At 41.7% G+C, this 19,645-nt stretch overlaps 1 protein-coding gene across 1 annotated transcript; it reads left to right on the forward strand.

The window, feature by feature from the left end:
• The first annotated feature begins 1,745 nt into the window (after positions 1 to 1,745).
• On the forward strand, positions 1,746 to 17,079 carry gap43 (growth associated protein 43). Its single transcript, XM_084717114.1, has 3 exons — positions 1,746 to 2,062; positions 9,449 to 10,094; positions 15,735 to 17,079. Exons 1-3 carry the CDS (start codon positions 2,033 to 2,035, stop codon positions 15,812 to 15,814), a joined length of 756 nt encoding a protein of 251 aa, XP_084573240.1. The 5' UTR covers positions 1,746 to 2,032; the 3' UTR covers positions 15,815 to 17,079.
• Positions 17,080 to 19,645: the final 2,566 nt, after the last annotated feature.

Raw genomic sequence — 19,645 nt, forward strand, 5'->3', positions numbered from 1 at the left:
AATTGAAATTGGATGTCAGACAACTTCTGGACAGAGAAAGTCTGTGTTTTTCCCCTAAGCAAGGCACTTATCTGTTATTCCAGTGAAGTGACCCAGTAAGGGACTGTGAGCTAGCAGCTGTATGAATGTGCACAGCTGTATAGAGGTAAAGCAGGCCAGTGCTGAGAAACACCATGCATACTCAGCAGAACCCTGCATTATTACAGCGTCTGTGTCATACAGCCTGCTTATAGAACATGATGACACATAGTGATGATGTAGTACAGCCAAGTAACGGTGCTGCTGGATGTGCCTGTGTGGCAAAGGCGACCACCGGGAAGGCTATGGCCCAGTGGTGCAGGTTAATGATTTCCCCTCTGTGAACTGGTTGTGGAATAATCCTGTAAAGGAGAAGAATAGCAGAGCACAACCCCTCAGGACCCTTCCTCCTCCTCCTCTTCTCTCCATCCACCCCTTTCTCCCTGTCTATCCTCCTGTTCTCCATCCCTCCCTCCATCCTCATTGTGTCTGTAGCATCTGCTGGTGCGCGCCGGTGTCAGAGCGGGGGTGGGGACTCTTCTGACACCACAGTGTGTGTCTGTGTGTGTGCGTCTGTGTGTGTATTATGAAAGACAAATACAGAGTGTGGGTGTTTGCATGAGCATGCGCCGGCGAGCCTCACTGTACGGTAATGGTTATAAATGTAGTTGTGGGGATAATGCATGCGTTGTGCCTGCTCATTAAACCAGACTGTGTGCAAATGTGGGCACACAGGGAGAAAAAAAAGGGGGAGGGAGAGAGAAAGAGACAGTTTGCCTTGCCTGCCTGTCTGCCACACCCGGCCCTTTTGCTTCCTCCATCCTTTTCTCTCCCTCCATCTCTCTCTCTCTCTCTCTCACACACACACACACACACACACACACACACACACACACACACACACACACACACACACACACACACACACACACACCTCCTCCTCTGCTCTTCTAGTCTATCTGCTGGTGTTTCCATGAGAACAGAGAGCGCTGGGTATGGGGGGGTGGGTGGGTTGGTGGTGGTGGTGTGGTTGACGTGTCCTAAGAGCACAGAGTGTGTATGTGTGTGTGCATGCATGCACGCGCCTCGCGATCATCACTGCTCTCTTTCACACGTCTCTCCTGGCAAGAGCTGCTCCCGGCTGTGCCAGAAAACATGCTTTTGGCATCACCGTGGCAATTTGGACGCAGAGCTCACAGGCTCACAACACTAATCAGAGACCCAGAGAGTGTATAACACACAGTCTGAGAGGGAGCCTGAGCAATCAGAGAAGGCGACTTCCATTTGGGAGCTGCTTCTTCTTCTTATATTAAAAAAGACACCTCCTTATGTTTGTGGAAGGGGGGGGGGGGGTGACACAGAGGGTAGGGGTAGTGTTGGGAGAAACAGAAATAAAGCACAATACAGAGAGCAAAAATTGGAGGTATCCAGTCAGTCATTAAGCGAGAGCATTTTTAGGGTGGGGCCGCAGCTTTTGCTTGAGCCTGAAAGAGGAGAGGAGGAGGAGGAGAAGGAGGAGGAGAGGGGGGAGTGAGAAGATGTAGAAGAGAGGAGTGCTGATCTAAAAGAGGTGGGGGGGTTCATCACTATGAGCAAGAAGAAGAGGAGGAGGAGGAGGAGGAGAAAGAGGAGGAGGAGGGGGATAGTGTGAAGGGAAGAAGGGAGGAGAGAGGGATGGAGGGATGGGGAGGGGAGGGGTTTAAAGGGTGGGCTTGTAGTCATTGTCAGGCTGCGAGTAAGAGAGAGAGAGGTGCGTCCAGGCAGGCAGAGCGACTGAAGAGCGTGTGTGTGCAAACTGGGATGAGTAAATGCACTGGGCGGCTTAGCTGTTGATACAGCCAGAGAGAAAGAGAGAGAGAGAGAGAGAGCGAGAGAGCGAGAGAGAGTGTGTGTGCACGAAAGCGAGAGAGAGCGCGCGAGAGAGCGAGAGGGTGAGAGAAGAAGTGAAAGGGAGGAAAAAAGGGAAGAAAAGAGCAGAAGAAGAAGAAAAAGGGAGGATACAACAACTACAACTATGCTGTGCTGCATAAGAAGAACCAAACCGGTAAACTGCTCTGATTTGCTTCATTTATTTAATATGTTCTGACAAAATGATGCATCTCAACTCTGAACTTTGTCACTGTTGGTTTGTGGTCAGATCAGGCTGCTTGAGGAGGGTTTAGAGAAGATCTTGGTGTAATTTCCTTTGACTTGGGGCCTGGCTTGTCTTTATAGAAGTCTATCCACAGAGCCCAGACACGCCTAGTTAATGTGATTATCCTGCATGAATGGATGTTGCCACAATGCCTCTCAGACCTCACACTGTACTTGCAGAGAGGCACGAGACTGTAACTCGATCTTGGGCAGCTGGGCATTCCCTCATATTGATCAGACACTTGAAAAAAGTGAAAGATTACTGAAAGGCACTTGATAGATTCTGTACTGTATTATTCAGGAGCTTGACTGAACTCTAATTCACTATTTGTAATGATTATTCATATTAATTGGACCAACCTATGTGCTCTTAATTGATGGCTTAGTATCTTTAATACTTATGTTATCTTGTGCACAAATGGGTGACAGAGGAAAGTAAATTTCCATAGAGAGGAAAAAAAGGGCGGGGTACGGATTGAGTGAGCAGCACCATCATGTCAGTGGCCTCGGGGGAATACAATGGGAATAAATGAGTCTAAATGGATTATCATAGCCCTCCAGCTTTATAAGTGGATGCTGTCAATGGAGGGTACTATGAAGTGTGCACTTGTTTAAAGGGTGTGAAAGGGTGGTGTTGGGTAGTTTATAACAACCCATGGCTGCTCCCAGTGGCAGAGAATGATTAAAAAAAAAAGGAAGGTGTTGCATGGAAGCGGGTGGGTCTGGACAGTAGACAGGAGGGTGGCACTCTACTGTGCTTCACTCTGTTGTATTTCAGCAGCTATCATGGTGGTTTTGTGTGTGATCAGGGCCCCTTTCCCGCTGCTATCTCAAACTGAGTGTGATTTTATCGGACTCGCATCGCACTGGATTCCGATGGCACTTGATTGCTTCTTAAATGTTAGTCTGGATGAGTCATATTGGCTCTGGCAGGGAGGAGAGGGAGAAAGGAAGCAAGGCTTGCCAGTTGAAAGACATGCAAGGAAGAGCAGGATGCAAGTGGCAGGGTGTAGCTGGTACACATGGAGATAGATGGTAGGTAGGGAGCGAAGGGAACCTGCAAAAATGACAGAGGCAGGGAGGGAGGTTGCAAGGTATGGGGGAAGGTAGGGAGAGGCAGGCATGCAGCAAAGCAGAAAGGCAAAGAGGGAATGAGACTGGAGGGTGGCTACAACCGGCAGGAATTGTGGTGGTGGTGACATAGTGAAGGAGGATGATTGGAGGAGGTGAGCAAGCGCAAAGGTGAGAGAGATCAAAGAAAAGGAAGCCGGCGCGCTGCACACTGCAGCCATGTGGGTGAGGCACCGGCTTTTCACACAGAACATTGTCGCTGCCTCAAGCATGTACGCCTCACCGCAGGGAAAAATATCCTCCTGGCCTACAAGCACTTATCCTCTCCTGCTCCTGCTTTTGGGGAGCAGAGGCATAAATTAATACAGACAGACCCTGTGGTCTTCATGGATGGATGAGCAAAGAGCATGGGTTTCTGCTTTGAACATGGCAGTATTGCTGTGGGCACTGCCATTGTAGAGTGTTAAGTGCTGTTGCAACATCTCCACCATGGGAGTGGCTACTAGCACTTCATTTAAGTCTCCTTGCTAGTGCCAGCTTCAGCTTTATCTTTAGTTTTAGAACAAAATTAGCCACCACAAAAAATGCTCGATCGAGTTCAGGTTCATCTTAGGTTCTTCAACTCAGGTCTTCCTCCATCACTAGGCCCTAGCCAAAGCTGCCATTTCCACCATGAACCAGGACTTCAAATCCCAACTCCACCCAACTCCATCTCTAGTTCTTCTCCTAGTACCAGGGCTGTACCTGACTGCCCTGTCTAGCTTTGCCTCCACTTTCATTCTAGAGCTCCAAACTCAAAAATCAAGACCCAGTCTGCTGTCTTAAAGGTGGGGCTTATCTCTCGTCATACTGTGACTCCCCATGCAGTCAAAGCTTACTAGCAGCCTGTTCAACCCAATAGCCCCTTCCCTCCAGCTCCTCTACACTTCCACTTGCCCCTCTCCTCACCCCCACTGCCCCTCTCCCCAACCCCATCCTCATCCACATCCCTGGCCCCCTATGAGATCAGTGGCGATTGCAGAGCCTTTGTTCAGGCAGAGTCGATGTAATTGAATTAAAGGCAGCTCCAGAGGATGTAATGACGCCGGCATATGGCCGCTTATTAGTTGCTTCAGAGCATCTTTTCCCGGGCTGTCGTAAAAGAAACAGTGCATCCTTTAACATCGCTCATCAATTCACCGTCAAAGGACAGAGAGAGCAGGAGAGGGAGAGGGAGATGGCGAGCGGGGGCTGTGGCAGTCACCACCTGAGCCCCCCTCTCCTCATCTGCAGGAGATAGCTGGCTAAAAGGGTGTGGTGCTCCGCTGTGGCTGTGTGTGCGCGCGAGAGAGAATGAGTGGGTAGCAGTTTGCTCAGTGAGGAAGAGAGTGAAAGACGACAGAAGAAGGAGGAAGGAGAGGAGAGGGAGATATTCAGCAGTTGCAGACAGCAGCCAGTCTCTGCTCTTTGGTGTCTGGATGGTTCTTGCAGAAAAGCAGACAGCCATTGAAATCATGGTTGGATTTTTAGGATTTTTAGGAGTGAGGTATCATTGCAGGAAGTGTGTGTGCTGCATGGCAGGTTGGCTAATATTACCTTTCTGCCTGCTTGGGAACTGTGGTGATATGACAAATGTTTGGGGACATTTTTCATGTTATTTAGATTGGCCATTGCACTACATTTTCTCACTTAGAATGTCTGCTTTATCATACACAAATCTCCAGTAATTACATGTTAAAGTGACTTAAATAAATTCAGCGGCTGCACTTGTTGGTTTTGAGATAAGAGGGCGAAGCAGTGTTCTGTAACTCCACCATTATAAATGCAAATATTACCTTTAATATTTCTCCTCCTTCTTGCTAGCGGCATTCAATCTGAGGCTGGGCAAAGAAGCAAGGTGAAAATGGAGGCTCCCGCTTGAATGGATCAGAATAAAAAAAACAAAACATGATTATATACATGCATGGTGTGTGCATTAGCGTGAGCTGTGGTTCTGTGGTAATTCAACCAGCATAAACCCCACCACTCCACCATGTGTCCCCCCCGCCCTCCCTTCCTGAAACAAGTCCCTAATGGCACTGGCAATGAGGCAGTAGGAAGGTGGCGGATTGTTACTGTGTGTCACCAATGGGGGATGGTGCGTGTGTGTGCATGTGTGTGTGTGTGGTTATGGATCTGTCGGTAAAGCCATTGACTCTCGGGTGTGGTTCTCACGACAGCCGGTGCCCACCCAAGGACAGAGACAGACAGGGAGAAAGCACCGACTGCAGCTGATAGACACATCCAGCCGTCAGGAATGTGCTGAACATGTATAAGCATGGCCATTTATTACCTTCACAGACGGGAAAGACGGAGACATTTGTCCTCTGGTGGACGACACTCTTGCATTTAGATAAATTAACCTGTGAGCTATTGTACATTTAGATTCAGAACATGAAGATGGCAGCCATTATTTGTCACCTACATATACCAAAGTGTCCTATAGCAAGCTCTTAATGTTGCTGTTACAATTATAATTGCAGGAGGATTGCATAATCTGTTTTACAATCATGCAAGAAAAGCCCTTTTATATTGCAAACATCCCACTTTTTGCTGGATAATAAAAACAGTTTCAAGCGGTTAATGTAGTGTATCTATGGCAACCAGGAAGACCATGTTCCAAGAGGAAGCACCGCAGGCTAATTGTGAGAAGACATTTGATTAACCTGATAATGCAAATATGTTGTCTTACTGCAAATGAATGAAGGAAGAGTTGAAACGGTCATGGACTCTTAAAGGGAGTGTACCTTGTACCTTTGGGAGGTGCTGCTGTATTTATGAATGAAAATGTGTGCCGCACAGACACCAAGTGGAATAGCGCCTGCAGGAGGATACGTGACCAGGGTTCAGTTAACAGTCAGACTCTTCAAGAAGTGACTCTTAAAGGATTTGCAGTAAAATTTATGTTTAGATAATATGAGATTTTAATGTGGCCACTATCTCGGTTATCATTAACCACTGGTGCATTGTATATTACAGCATATTAAGCTGATATGACAGGTCAAAGTACTGAATCTTATGGTCCATGGAAATAGACAACAGCAGTCAGAAAATCACAGCGCAGCACTTCAGACAGACAAATATCAATAATTCAAATGATGATGCTACAATTGTGGTCAAACCATGATGGTGATCTTTCTTCCCCCTTCGTCTTACACTGATATGAGCTCACTTGGCACTGCCGGTATTTTATTACATTTGCACTCAAACACACCCAGATCTCTAAAGTGAATGACATCCCCTCCGTTCCAATAATGATGTCATACCCCCATATTCCCAAACACCCTCATCCATCGCTTTCTCTCTCTCTTCCCCTTTCTCTGTCTGACTCACTGTATGCAGCCAGTAAGTAATTCTATTTAGAGTTAAGTGCTTGGGTCAATTTTTTGGCAATTGTAAGCACCCATGAGATCAGACATAATAAAAGCCCAAATAAGTCACTGGAGACCTGCATATTATTAAGAGCAGAGGGTGTGCCGCTGGTGCTTTGTCTGTCTCCACAGTTGCTATCTGTTCTAATAGCAGGACACTTGCTGAAGTTTATTTTCACTCTTGTTAAGTAAATGGCTCTAATTCATCTTTTAAACATAAATCACTATATTTGAAGAGCAGTGTGCCTTTAAACCCCTGAAAATCTACTGTCTAGAGGTGCACAGAGACGTCATTGTATTGTGTATCTGTATCTGTTCAACCAACACAATGATCTGTCTCTGAATCTGTAGTCACATAGAAGACCAGAAGTGAGCGGGATTTGTAACAGAAGTCACTGGCAATACAATTTTTGTGCCTGCAAAACATCAAAATTATTTGATACCGGCGTATAATCACTTATGAAATATAACTCCATATCCTCATAAAGCACTTTTCATCTATCTCTCTCTTTTCATTTGAATAATGTTTTATAAAAATGATTTATAAATATATAAAGATTTATATCTGTTTTGTATTAGAAACAGAAACTCTACAGTAAATTTACAAGTATATAAAAATATCATTCAGTTGAAGGGAATCATCTTGATGCATTATATCAGTGATTGATTAAGGTAGATGCAACCTTTTTTTTTAACTATGTTGAGGCAATCATGGAGCTAACTTTTTCAATTCTATCAGCAACTTTAGATAGAATAAATATCCGTTTCCATCACATTATTTATGTTTCCCCAAATAATGTATTAAAAGTCAGGTGCATCCCTACTACTGCCCCTGTCACAGCCAGCAGTATCTGCTGATTTTTAATATCACATTGCACAAAATTGCTTCAGGAAGACAGTGTATATTAAGAATTGCCGGAAGGCCCGGGGCAGGATTTACACCCTGAACCCTGGGGATGGCATGTGAATAAAGGTGGAGGAGGTGAATATACCAAGACAGCTGCTGCACCTTGGCCTCTCTCTGCTCCAATATTGGACTGACACACTGACCCTGAATAAGACATGTTGGTTTAGGGCCTCCAGCTCTTAAATCATGTCACACAGATGTGATTCCTCACTCAGGCGGCTGTCCAAGTCAAACCTCATCTCCAATATAATGACACTATTAGAGACAGAAGGTATCAGGAAATAGACTGATGGATGCAGCTACCGTGTCGCATCTTGGAAACATTTCCACTGAAATTCACTGACCTTAAACAAGATGCTGCTGCTCAGTGACACATACTGCCAACATTGATACACACATGCACATATAACCCCCTCACCTCCCCCCCGCCCCCCACCAGCCCCGCACCGCACCCCACCGCAGCATCACACACAACCCCTCCTTAGCCATGCTGATTGCTCTGCCTGATTTACGAGTGCCCATTGGCCGACTCCCCCGAGGGGTCAGGTGCACTGCCAATCAGGGTGACATATAGTCTTTCATAGCTCCAACCAGCAGACAGCGCCGTGATGAGTTAGCACTCCGGTTGTCAAGGTAACCTTTGATGGTTGGGAGGGGTATGGCAGTGAATGCTGAGAGATTCTAGCAGGCAGCTCGTTCCCTAGCAGCCAGAGATGGAGCCGTAGAAAGCTACTGTACCTAGAGAATAGGGATTGGCTCATTATTTTAGAGAAAGAGCCTCAGTTTTGAAGGCTGGTTACAATTTTGACGATATCATTAGCAGTGAGTGCAGGCAACATTAATGCATGCCATGGAGAGGAGGGTCTACATTTAAGTTTAATTATTCACTAAATCTATTTCAGCACCATTATCAAGAGGACAATATCAACCTCATCCCTGGATTGAATAACCACAATAAATGCCTAGAGTCATTTGTCGTGCCCCAAATCCCTGTGTATCCAATTCATTATGTGGAGACAATCGACCCACACACACGTCTGTTATTGTCATGATTCACAATGGCACTAAATCTCCTCTTTCCAGCGTATGAAATGATGATAAAATTCTGTTTATTCACTATATTGTCAAACCGATCGCGGGCTCCTAACAAAGCCTTGACACCATTCAGATTCTGCAGTTTTCACATCTTTATCATTTGGCTAACTGACGCTGCACTGCCTGCATGCCTCTTTGACAATTTGTGTTTGCTCCATGTTGCTTATTCATATTCATTTAGGATGCACATTTAAAGCTTTTGATTGGTTAAATCTTGCCTTAGAGAATATTTTACCTTGATTTGTTTGCCTATTCATTTTGAATGTACTGATTCATTTTGTTTGCTCATCATTCATTCCTTTATTTGATTTGATTTCTTTTCATTAGATTTATATGACTCATAGCACAACCCACTATTTGATGGACAGCTATGGATCCAGTTACAGAAGGTAATATCATGGAACCCCTTTCAATACTGTATTACATTGTATACTGTCCTATTCCTAACCCTCTTCCTCATCCAGTCCTACACTTTGCTCAATTCCAAACCAGTCCTGAAACCCTAACCCAACTTTTCCCAGTCTATAATTATCCAGTACATCAAGTCATAAGTTAACTAATAAACACCTCTCATAGCATATACTTTTGTCCTTTTCTGACTTCTGACCTTTCCACTCATGAAACATCATACCTGTCTTTGGTAGGATTTTAATCCAAAATAAAAGTATGCCAGCATGATATTTTGGGATGATCATCCTCAAGCTACATACCCCCACAGTACAAGGATTCTGTGCAAGTTTTAGCTTAACAACAAGTACATTCCCTTGCTGGTTTCCAGTGGACCTACATGGCTTACAGTAGATGTTAATCTGCTGTATCTTCTCTTGGCTACCAGGTGGAGAAGAATGAAGAGGCGGACCAGAAGATTGAACAGGATGGAACCACCAACAAACCCGAGGACAAGGCCCACAAGGCTGCCACCAAAATACAGGCCAGCTTCCGTGGACACATAACTCGGAAAAAGATGAAAGATGGAGAGGAAGAGAAGGAGGGAGACAGTCCTGCTGCTGCAGAGGAGGCGACAGAGGGAGGAGAGGAGGCAAAGAAAGCGGAGGGAGAGGAGACACCTGCAAAGGAGGAGGAAGCTGCCGGAGAGGAGGCCAAGAAGGAAGAGGAGACGAGCCAAGCCAAAAGCCCAGTGGCAGACAAGCCAGCTAACTCTCCGGCTGCTGCCTCTCCTGCAGGCGCAGCAACGTCTCCTGTAGCAGCAGCACCCGCTGCTGCCTCTCCTACGGCCGCCACAGCGCCCTCTGAGCCCCAGAAAGAGGAGCCAAAGGCGGAGGAGAAAGCTGAGGAGAAGCCCAAAGAGGTGGAGGCCCCAGCGGCGGCAGCCAAGAGTCCCACCACAGCCACAGCTGAGGAGAAGAAGGAGGAGGAGGAAAGTGAAGAGAAAAAGGAGGAGGCCAGACAAGCCGATGTGCCTGCTGCTGTCAGCCCGACAGCTGAGAAGGAGGAGCCTAACCAAACAAAAGATAAACAAGGTATGCAGATGATGTATTTAGCACCCATGCATTTAAAAACCCATTACATGCACACAAGTGCATGCCAAATAAAAAAAACACTAAGATAGGACCTACAGAAGGCCTGTTCAGTAGGCAGCCAATGTGCTAAATCTGGCCACTTAAAAACCTCAATCCAGCCCTTTCATCATTGTAAACATTGGTGTTTACAATGTTTATCAGATAATCATTTTATCGGTAAACTAATTAGCAATTAGCATTCATTGGCTATGTGTGTTGTTAAGCACAGACAACTTATTTTATAAAGTTTAAGACTGAATAAAAAAAAGGATTTTAAACACAACAATGTGTTTAGGAAAACGGCAACTTACTTCTATTCTAGGATACAAAGGTGCATTCTATACTTTTGTACATAATGCTTCTTTTCCAATTGTGACAACAAATTAATCCCTAACTGTACAGATTTTTCAAATCTGGATGTTCTAAAAAAGTAATTGAATAGGCCTGACCTACAGGAAGGTTCTTAAGATCTCTCAATGAAACACTTAGGTGTGCACATACTTGTGAGGGCACTGAGTTCAGAGACAGAAATAATTTCAGACACATTCAAGTCGCCGACCAATCAAAACGCAATTACTTACTGTAAAATTCTAATAAAGAAGAATAGGTGTGCTTTCCCGAAGTCTGCTTGGCAGGCACCGCAGGAAATAACTGCTTGTCGAGTCTTTGGGATTTAAAGATCTTTGGCAGTGCTCCACCATTCACTGGTTAACACAGAAACGCAGCTCAATATTAGATTAGACAGCCTTGTATCTCAGACTCTGTAAGATGGAAACTCCATACTGATGAGGCAGAGACTGGGATAGAAATGCAGGGTTGAAAATGATTAGTGCTGTTGTACAATGAGCTAGTGTTGCTATCCTGTTTTGGAGTCATAAATGTTTATGAACATCTCAGATGGGTTCATATAAACTTCATTATACCAAGACCAACATGCCTCAGTATTTATCCATATGAATGCACAAATAGTGGTGAAAATGGATGACCCCATTAAATCCCACCAGGTTAAAATATTTTATAATATCTTCACTGTCCGGGCCTCCAACAACAGCTAATAAATTTCAAAGCAAACTAGAATTTGATGTCCAATTATGGCAGAAACATACACCTGAGAAGAAACTGGAAGGCCATGAAATTATATTCTAACAGTAATACAGTAAAGTCTCATAACATATACTTGACATGATCTCATATTTCTGGTCCAAGGACTCTCAGACTGGGTCAGACAGGTAGTTAATGGAGCATGCTCAGTCTCGAGTAGGTGGGGGTGTGAGGTGGGAAACACGCACACACCAACTGGAGAACTACACGGAAACTAGGTCACCTAGGCAGCACTGTCTCCCTGTTGTCATAGTTACCACCTCGATGGGATAGCTGGCCTGCATGGAGCAGAGCAAGGATAACAGGTGCTCTGATTTCAATGAATGATTAATGATCCCTACTGGTCACGATCCGCACCGGGGAAGTCTGTCACAAACAAACACTACTTGACAAAGAACGCCTAATTAAAAACCCACTGCTGGCCACAATCTGCTTTACCAACTGAGTCGATGCAGAGAGAATATGAATATTTATAGCTAAGTCACTTGGTTAAGGTTTGTCAGGGCACAGGCCGGGCTCACATGCACAAGGACGCCAGGTACTCTGATCTGACTGAATAATTTATGAGGCAGACAGGGCATAATCCAGATTCTCCACCTAGGATAGTCCATGTCACTGGCTTCACTTTGTTACATCTGACCAAGTTGTTAACTGTCATAGCATAATGACATATCACAATGTAATCACACATAGTAGTGCAATAATAAGCTTTACTTATATAACAGCTTTTACACATCAAAATGCAACTCAAAGTATAAGTTCAAATATCAAAATGTATTTAAAAATAAAATAAAATATAATAATAACAATGATCCTTACTATTTACCATCTTTCATAATTTTCTCAATAATTGTCTCTAAGATTGAGCAGTTGTTGACATTGTCAAGTAATGGCAGTGGAGAAGTAACTACAGAGTCAACGTGAAAGCAAGGCTAAAAAAAATAAGGTTTTAACGGTCACTGTCTCAGTTGCTGTCTTCAGATTCAGACAGAGAGAATAACACAGTTCTGGTCCAAAACTACAAAAAAGTAGCTTCAACACAGGTTGTTGCCTTAGTCTTTGATATGTTAAGCACCAGAGAGTCTTGTGGATCTGAGTGATCTACTGTCCCAGAGACATATCTGTGCATCATATCACCTTTTCATACATTTATAGACAGATACAAAAATCATACGTTGACAGGAATTATGTCATATCTTCTCTTTGGACCAGTTTAAACTCTGGAGGCAGCATCCTTGTGGGTTAGACTAGGGGATAGTGCATTGTAGTAGTTGAGCCCACATGTGATAAAAGCACACACACGTGTCTCTAATTGAACTGATACACTGCTGGGAAATTAGATTAGAGTTAATGGTAACACCCAGATCTTTCGCCTGAGGTCTAAAGTGCTGACATAGTGTAGCACAGGGGTTTTCAAACTTTTTGTGCTCAAGGCTCACCCACAGGCCAAGTCTTAAGGTCCATTCATATCCATGCAAAATAGCCTCTCTAACAAGTCACTCTTATTTTATAATTCTAATAATTGTAGACACACTTTTTATTTGATAATGCCAAATGAAATGGCAAATTATATTTATTTTCCCTCAGATAGCTAACTCTACCCCCACCCTGACCTAATCAACAGCCAATCAGAAGCAGAGTTCCCAGACTGTGAGTGGGAAAAATAAGGTGCCAATCAAGGCCTTTGACGTATCACACTCTAATATGTCCCACCATCTGGCAACTGTGCAAATGGTGAAAACAGGGATTCACTTTAAAAGTTCTTTTCTTCTTTTTTTCATGTATATGTGTTGCCTATATATGGGAGATGAGTGCATATAAATCAATAACATAGTAAATTAAAAATGTATTAATAATATTTTGTATAGCTTTATATTGTAATAATGTATGGTGGTAACAAAATGACACACCTGGACTTAATTGGGCCTCATGGCACAATGTTTGGGAGCCACTTGTGTAGGATACTGTAGGCACATTTTATCGTTGGTCTTTTGGAACCATAACTTTGATGTCTGTTTTGCCGTTAATGAATTAGACTGAGGCTCAGATCACTCAGGTCAGCAGGATCAACAGCCGTATAGAGTTGGGTGACATCTGCATAATGGCAAAAATCAATCATGTGCTTATCCATGATGACCCCTAACAAAAAAACTAAAAAAGTAGTGGACCCAGTAAAAAGCCTTGCGACACACCATATAGACTGTCTATTGTCATGAGGTTTGAATTGAGGTAAAAAAAAGTTTAAACCTTCTTTTAAAAAATAAAATTGGAAATCGGAAAAAGTAGATGCTGATGAAAATGATGATGGTGATTAATGCCAGTCCCAGGTCTTCCTTCAGCTTCAGCTCTACTTTATCTGAGTAATAAATTTCACAGAAAACTGCAGTATGTGTTATGCTGTTGATGCTGTTTACTTAAAACTGTAAAATGTGAAGGTCGTGGGCAGAATCGTCAAACCATGACAAAGATCACCAGACTTTGGGCGTTTATTTTTCCATCACCAATTCTTCTTTGCAAATGCATCAGTAAAACCAGCATTTCAGTCAGTTATATCATTGATGTAGATAACCGAGATGGCACTGATGTTGGAACATCAGAAATGACGGGCTTTAGCGCCGTGAATTGGGTGAAATTGCATTTGCATCACACAGTTCAGTGACTTTGGAGAAAGACATTCACAAGACTGTCGTAGTGGCTATCAAGCTAATTACCTCTTACCTGGAAGAGCATGCTGTCTTGAGTCACACACACACTTACACATACAAGCACTAACACAGATGTGATTGCCCCACTTCTCTCTCTCTTTTCTTTCAGCCTCGCCCTTGCAAACCCTCACACATACACACACGCACATACATGCACTCCATCACCCTAATCTCCAATGCAATGATGTCATTCTTTGATGTCTCCTCTTTCTATTAAAAGAGTATGAGATCATTGTGGCATGACATCATCGCTTTCAGGGCACTTGAATAATAGGTTTGGTCAGAAACAATAAAATGAAGGTCCTGAAATCATTGTAGCTCATATACTGTATGACAAGGTCTTATCAGGACATTACGCATTTTAACTTTAAATGTTACAGTCAATAGAGAAATAAAATAACAGTAATAGCATTTTTTAGCAGCACAGTAGCGTATAGCACAGATTTTAATTTTTTTTACAGCAGAGATGTGCAGAGACGTCATTATTTGTATCTGAATCTATTCAGCCAACAAAATTATCTGTCTTTGTATCTGTATTTGGATAGTAGGCCAGAAATGGGTGTGGTTTACGCCATAAGTCATGTTAAATCTGCCAAATGTTTTTTTTTTTTAAAAAAAAACAACATTTGGTATTGGTATATAATTAAATATTTTCACATCCTCTTACTGTACTTTTCATCTCTCTCTTCTTACTTTTTAGCTAAACTAAGGTATATAAGCTGTCCGAAGCCAACAACCACCTCTCCCTAACTGGTGGATATTGAAAAATTAGAAACTCAAAAAATGAATACAGTGTTTTATAAATTGAAAGATTCTGTTTTTAATTGGAAATAGAAACTCTACAGTATGGAGAAAGAAGGAGACCAAAATATCCTTCAGTTAAAGGGAATAATCAGCATTAAATCTGTGATTGATCAAGGTTGATTCAACCTTTTTTAACTCTGTCAAGGTAATCATAGGGCTTCCTTTTTCTGATAATAATAAGCAACTTCAGATTGAACAATTATTAATTTGGGTGCAACTCTAAAAAAAGCAGAATAAAGGAATAGAAAAAGCAAAATATGAAGCATCAGAGCAAATGTTACTCAACAAACTTGATTCGTAATGGCTTAGTGATGTATCATGGATCGTTATTCAGCAGTATTCACCTCTTAGTAAGCCACTGCTGGATGTTATTACAGTGCAGTACACTGTGGGCATCACACAGTATCAGATGTGACAGGCCGAGATGCTGCTGTTAGCGTTGTGATGTCAGTTCACATGTTTCATGGGTCCATTAGGAGCACTCTCCTCCTTTATTATTTACACAGCCAATGTGGGATTTTATACATCATGTTGCACCTTGTGACTGACATGGTCTCAGTTTTAGTAGAACTGACATCTTGTCCACAACATGGAATTACATACAGGTAGTTTTTCTTTTTCATTTCTTTTCTTTTTTCTTTTTTTTTTTTTTTTTTTTACAGAATTGTCAATTTTTTCATGATTTTTGAACGTTACCTTATTCTAGTTTTTATACAGAGAACAATCGGAGGTGAAATATTTAAAACATCAAAAGCAGCAGCTGAAATCTTTGATGCTCAGTATCTCAGAAGACCCAGATAGAGCTTTATTATTCCAGCCACACAATGTAAAACCCCTTCTCCACAGGCTAATTTTCTCTCTTCCTCTCTCCGTCTCTCCAACCCACCTTTTATCTCTGATGTCCCCCTTCTTACCACCCTTACATCTAATTTTCCTACTCTTGCTTTGCCTCTTTACCCTTCATCCTCCTTCCCGCCCTCCCTCTACCCAGATGCTGCAGAGGAGTCTAAAGCAGAGGAGGCCACCCCGGCAGATGCAGTGGCGGAGGCCACCGAGTCCAAGGATGACTAAAGGCAAAGTCTAACCTAAAGAAAGCAGAATTAAGAGTATGAAGAATAACACAAAAACAAAAATCTTAAAAGGTTGCTCTTTGCCTTCCCAATGTGAGGGCAGTCCGTTTCTATTTGTTTGTCATTTTTTGTGTGGCAATGATTTTCTCATGTTGGGGGAGTTTCCAGCGTGAAGTTTTTTGGCTCAAGCTAATATTACGAGGAAGTGATGATGACGATGATGATGATGATGATGATGATGATGATGATGATGCCGTTGTTGTTGATTATGAAAAATGATTGTTACCTTGATGATGATGATGTTGATAATGAGAATGAGGAGGAGGATGATGAGAAGGAGGGATTTGATTTGTTATATCTTCACTATCTATTGTAAGTGATCAGTGGTGGAATGAAGGCTCCCAACTGGATATTTACACATTTAAAATGCATTGTTAATGCACCATACTTTATTTGCATTGCAATGCACTTTGTTTAAACACATTTTGCAAATAAAATCTGTACTTCTGCAAATGCACGCACAAAAACAAGCTGGTTTTAAAATGCAACTCTAGTTTTCAACACATACAAGTGTATTGAGAACACAGCAAAATAGGTAATGTACTGACACATTTGATGGAAAATAGAATGTATAATTAAATGTGTGACATTTCCAGTTGGGCAGCTTTATCCTAAATCCAAAAACCACATATAGGACAAGACTTATTACTCTCTCTCTATTGTGCTTGAGTCATTCAAGCTTGGTTTACACCCCTTTTACAAACTCTCTGTTTACTCACATATACAGTAAAGGACCTGTTGCTATTTAAATGACATGATCATATAATAAACTCTAGAAGTCAGCTATAGTATTGATGTAACTGGCTCTTACATGACGATTTGTGTTCTGCCAACCAAACAGTGAGAACAGTAGCATGAACCATCGAACCAGATGCATGATGGGAACTCTCCCTCTGAGAGGAACTTTTTCGCAGTCACAAAAACTTATAAGAGGTGTGGCGGCTTCTTTTTGATGTCTTTGGTGTTGTTATGACAGTTTATATGAATTGGAAAAATACTCTTGCACTGATGTTACGAAAAAAATGTAAAAAAAAAAATCAAACAAACGAGCAAACAAAAAATACTTTTCCCATGTTCCAGTGAGTGCAATGTCCAGTTTCAACCTTATCAAGGAGTTCAAACTTGTGAGAAAAAAATATGAAAAAATAAAAATGGTTTCAATGTCTGTTTTCAAAATAAAGCAAATGTGCCAATTACCATCATAAATTGTGGAGTTTGTTTAAAGCTGTATTCAAATGATACTGTTACTTCAAAGGGAAGAATATACTGGTGGCCAGACTGACTGTAAAGGAATAGTTTAGTCGAGAGTTAGGTAAGAAAATCAACACCACTCTCATGTTTGTCATCTTGGAATCACCTTACAATAGGTCAGTGATTTAGAAATGTTCATAATTAGATTAGTAATTTGTTTGTTAATTTGTTAAGATCCAGTTACTGCTTGCTATTAATTAAGCTTACCAATGAGTAATTAAAATTCATAACTTGCAAAAGGGACCCTTATTGTGAAGTGTAAAAATGCACTCTAGAAATGTCAAGGTAAACAATATTCCCAAGTGTTAGTGTATGAATCTGGTAATTTGATATCTTAATTCCCAAATAAAATGTTGACTACTAGGATATGCAAACAGTGGTTAAATGCTGGTGACTTATTAACAAATATCTGATGACGGTGAAAGGTTTAAATGCTCTTGATGGAGAAGCCAATGAGATCTGAGGCTTAACAGTACAGATGAATGTGGGCTCACTACTTGGCAAGCAACAGGTCATGCTTGTCCTACTTATTTAATGTTTTGTAACAGATTATTAATGATTTTAAAGTATTTACAACCTAACTATAAACCATTTAGAAATCATTTTAAAGGGTGGTTCCATTGTTAAGTGGTACCATCGTGTTTATTATGAAACTACAGCCAGCAAGCCGCTTAGCTTATCTTAGCTTAGTTTAGTTAAAGACTGGAAATGGGGAAACAGCTAGGATGGCTTAGTATGAAAGGTGTCTAAAGCTGGGATATGGTCTTATTTAGGTTTCTGAAACCATTATTTACAGGAAATACTTGAAATCTATGATCACAACCAACCTACACACTGTTACTTACACTGTTAGCTTTAAAGGCATGCAGGACTGTAGAGATTTATAGAAGGTAATCTCTCTCAATCATCAATATTGACGCACTAGAAGTGTGTGGTGGTTAGGCTGGTACAGCATTGGAATTTGATGAACTGGGAATGAGACTTAACAACCAAACAGCTTTTGAGTGTGTTTTCAGACAGCAACTGACAAAACCCACATGTACTACCTTTAAAGGTAGAATCAGTGAGATTTGTCTGAGCTGTTCCTAAACGCACCAGGACATCAAATATAAACGTTTTGGGTTGGTGAAACATCCCAAGCACAGCAAAACAATGAGAAAAAAATGAAATACAGGCAGAGGGCAGAGTCTCTGCAGGTACAACCAGCACCACACACTTCTAGTGGGTCAGAAGTGATTGAAAGGAATTGTGAGTCTATACATTGTTTTCTTTCAGAAAATGTCGCAGATTATACCTTTAAATATTTTAATATCAGCATGTGATCATTAATTACACTGGAGGCAGCAGCCACATTATGCAAGTGCACATACAGTTGCTGGGAATTAAAATGGTACCCTTGTAACTTCTGTCAAGATAGCATGATTCTGTGAAAATGAAATAAAAAATAATAACTCCAAGGTTCACATAAATACCAACCTCAGTCTCACAAAAGTTGTATGACCTTCATGCTAATGAAGCTGGTGTGCTGAACAAGCAGTCCTGGAACGAGGATAACTTCTCTCAAAAGTTTCTCTGAAAAGTTTATCACCCTCTCCCTTCTGAGTCATGCACTCTCCCATACCTTCCCCCCATTACATACCCTTATCTTAAAGCCACAATTTCTTTCTCAAATCCCTCCAATTCAAGTAAGAAAATTGCTCTCACCCCTTCATTTTTGTACACCAAAATTGAAAAAAAGAAAAAGAAAAGCTGCCCCCACTCTATCTAGATAAAAACAGCAGCAGTGATGAAAAGAGCACTGAAATCTGTACTTAAGTAGAAGTTACATTACCGATATATTAATCAGCCACAAGTAATCTACTGGTGTTAAAAATACTCATGTAAAAGTACAAAGTATTCTCAACAAAAACAACTCAGAGTATTAGTTATTTTTTGACCATAGAGTTAAACACATATCACTTTATAATATAAACAATAGCAGATATTCAATCGAAAGGAGTTTCTCTTAATCTTCAGTCTAAATTTCTCCTAACTCCTGTGCTGCTCTGCTCATTGGTCCCTGTCACTTCTGCAAAACTGTGACTCACATCTATGGGCAATTTAGAGTCAGCGATTGGTCAAATGAACCTGCATGTCTTTGGACTGTGGGAGGAAGCCAGAATATCTGTAGAGTATTCTTGCTGACATGGGAAGAGCATGCAAGCTCCACAGAGGAAGGCCCTGCCCTGCCACTTGCTCCCCAGCCTCCCAGCTGGCTGGGGATTCAACAGTGCTAATCCCTTCACAATACTACCAACAATAAAGTATGCTAATGATATATCATTTATTAGTGCTACTAAAAACAAAACTGAAATACAATTAAGTTTACTTAACTGTACTATTATGACACCATTAACATGCCTTTAAATATAGTCAAGTACATCCTCTATTAATATATATATTAATATATATATATATATATATATATATATATATATATATATAATGCAATCAAAATGTGTGGATAATATATTGTACATAC

The sequence above is a fragment of the Lutjanus erythropterus genome, chromosome 4 (assembly GCF_056507025.1).
Source record: "Lutjanus erythropterus isolate fLutEry1 chromosome 4, fLutEry1.hap2, whole genome shotgun sequence".
NCBI lineage: Eukaryota > Metazoa > Chordata > Actinopteri > Lutjaniformes > Lutjanidae > Lutjanus > Lutjanus erythropterus.

Excerpts from the sequence above, each read along its gene's own strand:
- gap43 (XM_084717114.1), top strand. The coding sequence starts at position 2,033 with ATGCTGTGCTGCATAAGAAGAACCAAACCG. Across the intron at positions 2,063-9,448 it reads GCATAAGAAGAACCAAACCG|GTGGAGAAGAATGAAGAGGC; the intron begins GTAAACTGCTCT and ends CTTGGCTACCAG. Across the intron at positions 10,095-15,734 it reads CCAAACAAAAGATAAACAAG|ATGCTGCAGAGGAGTCTAAA; the intron begins GTATGCAGATGA and ends CCCTCTACCCAG.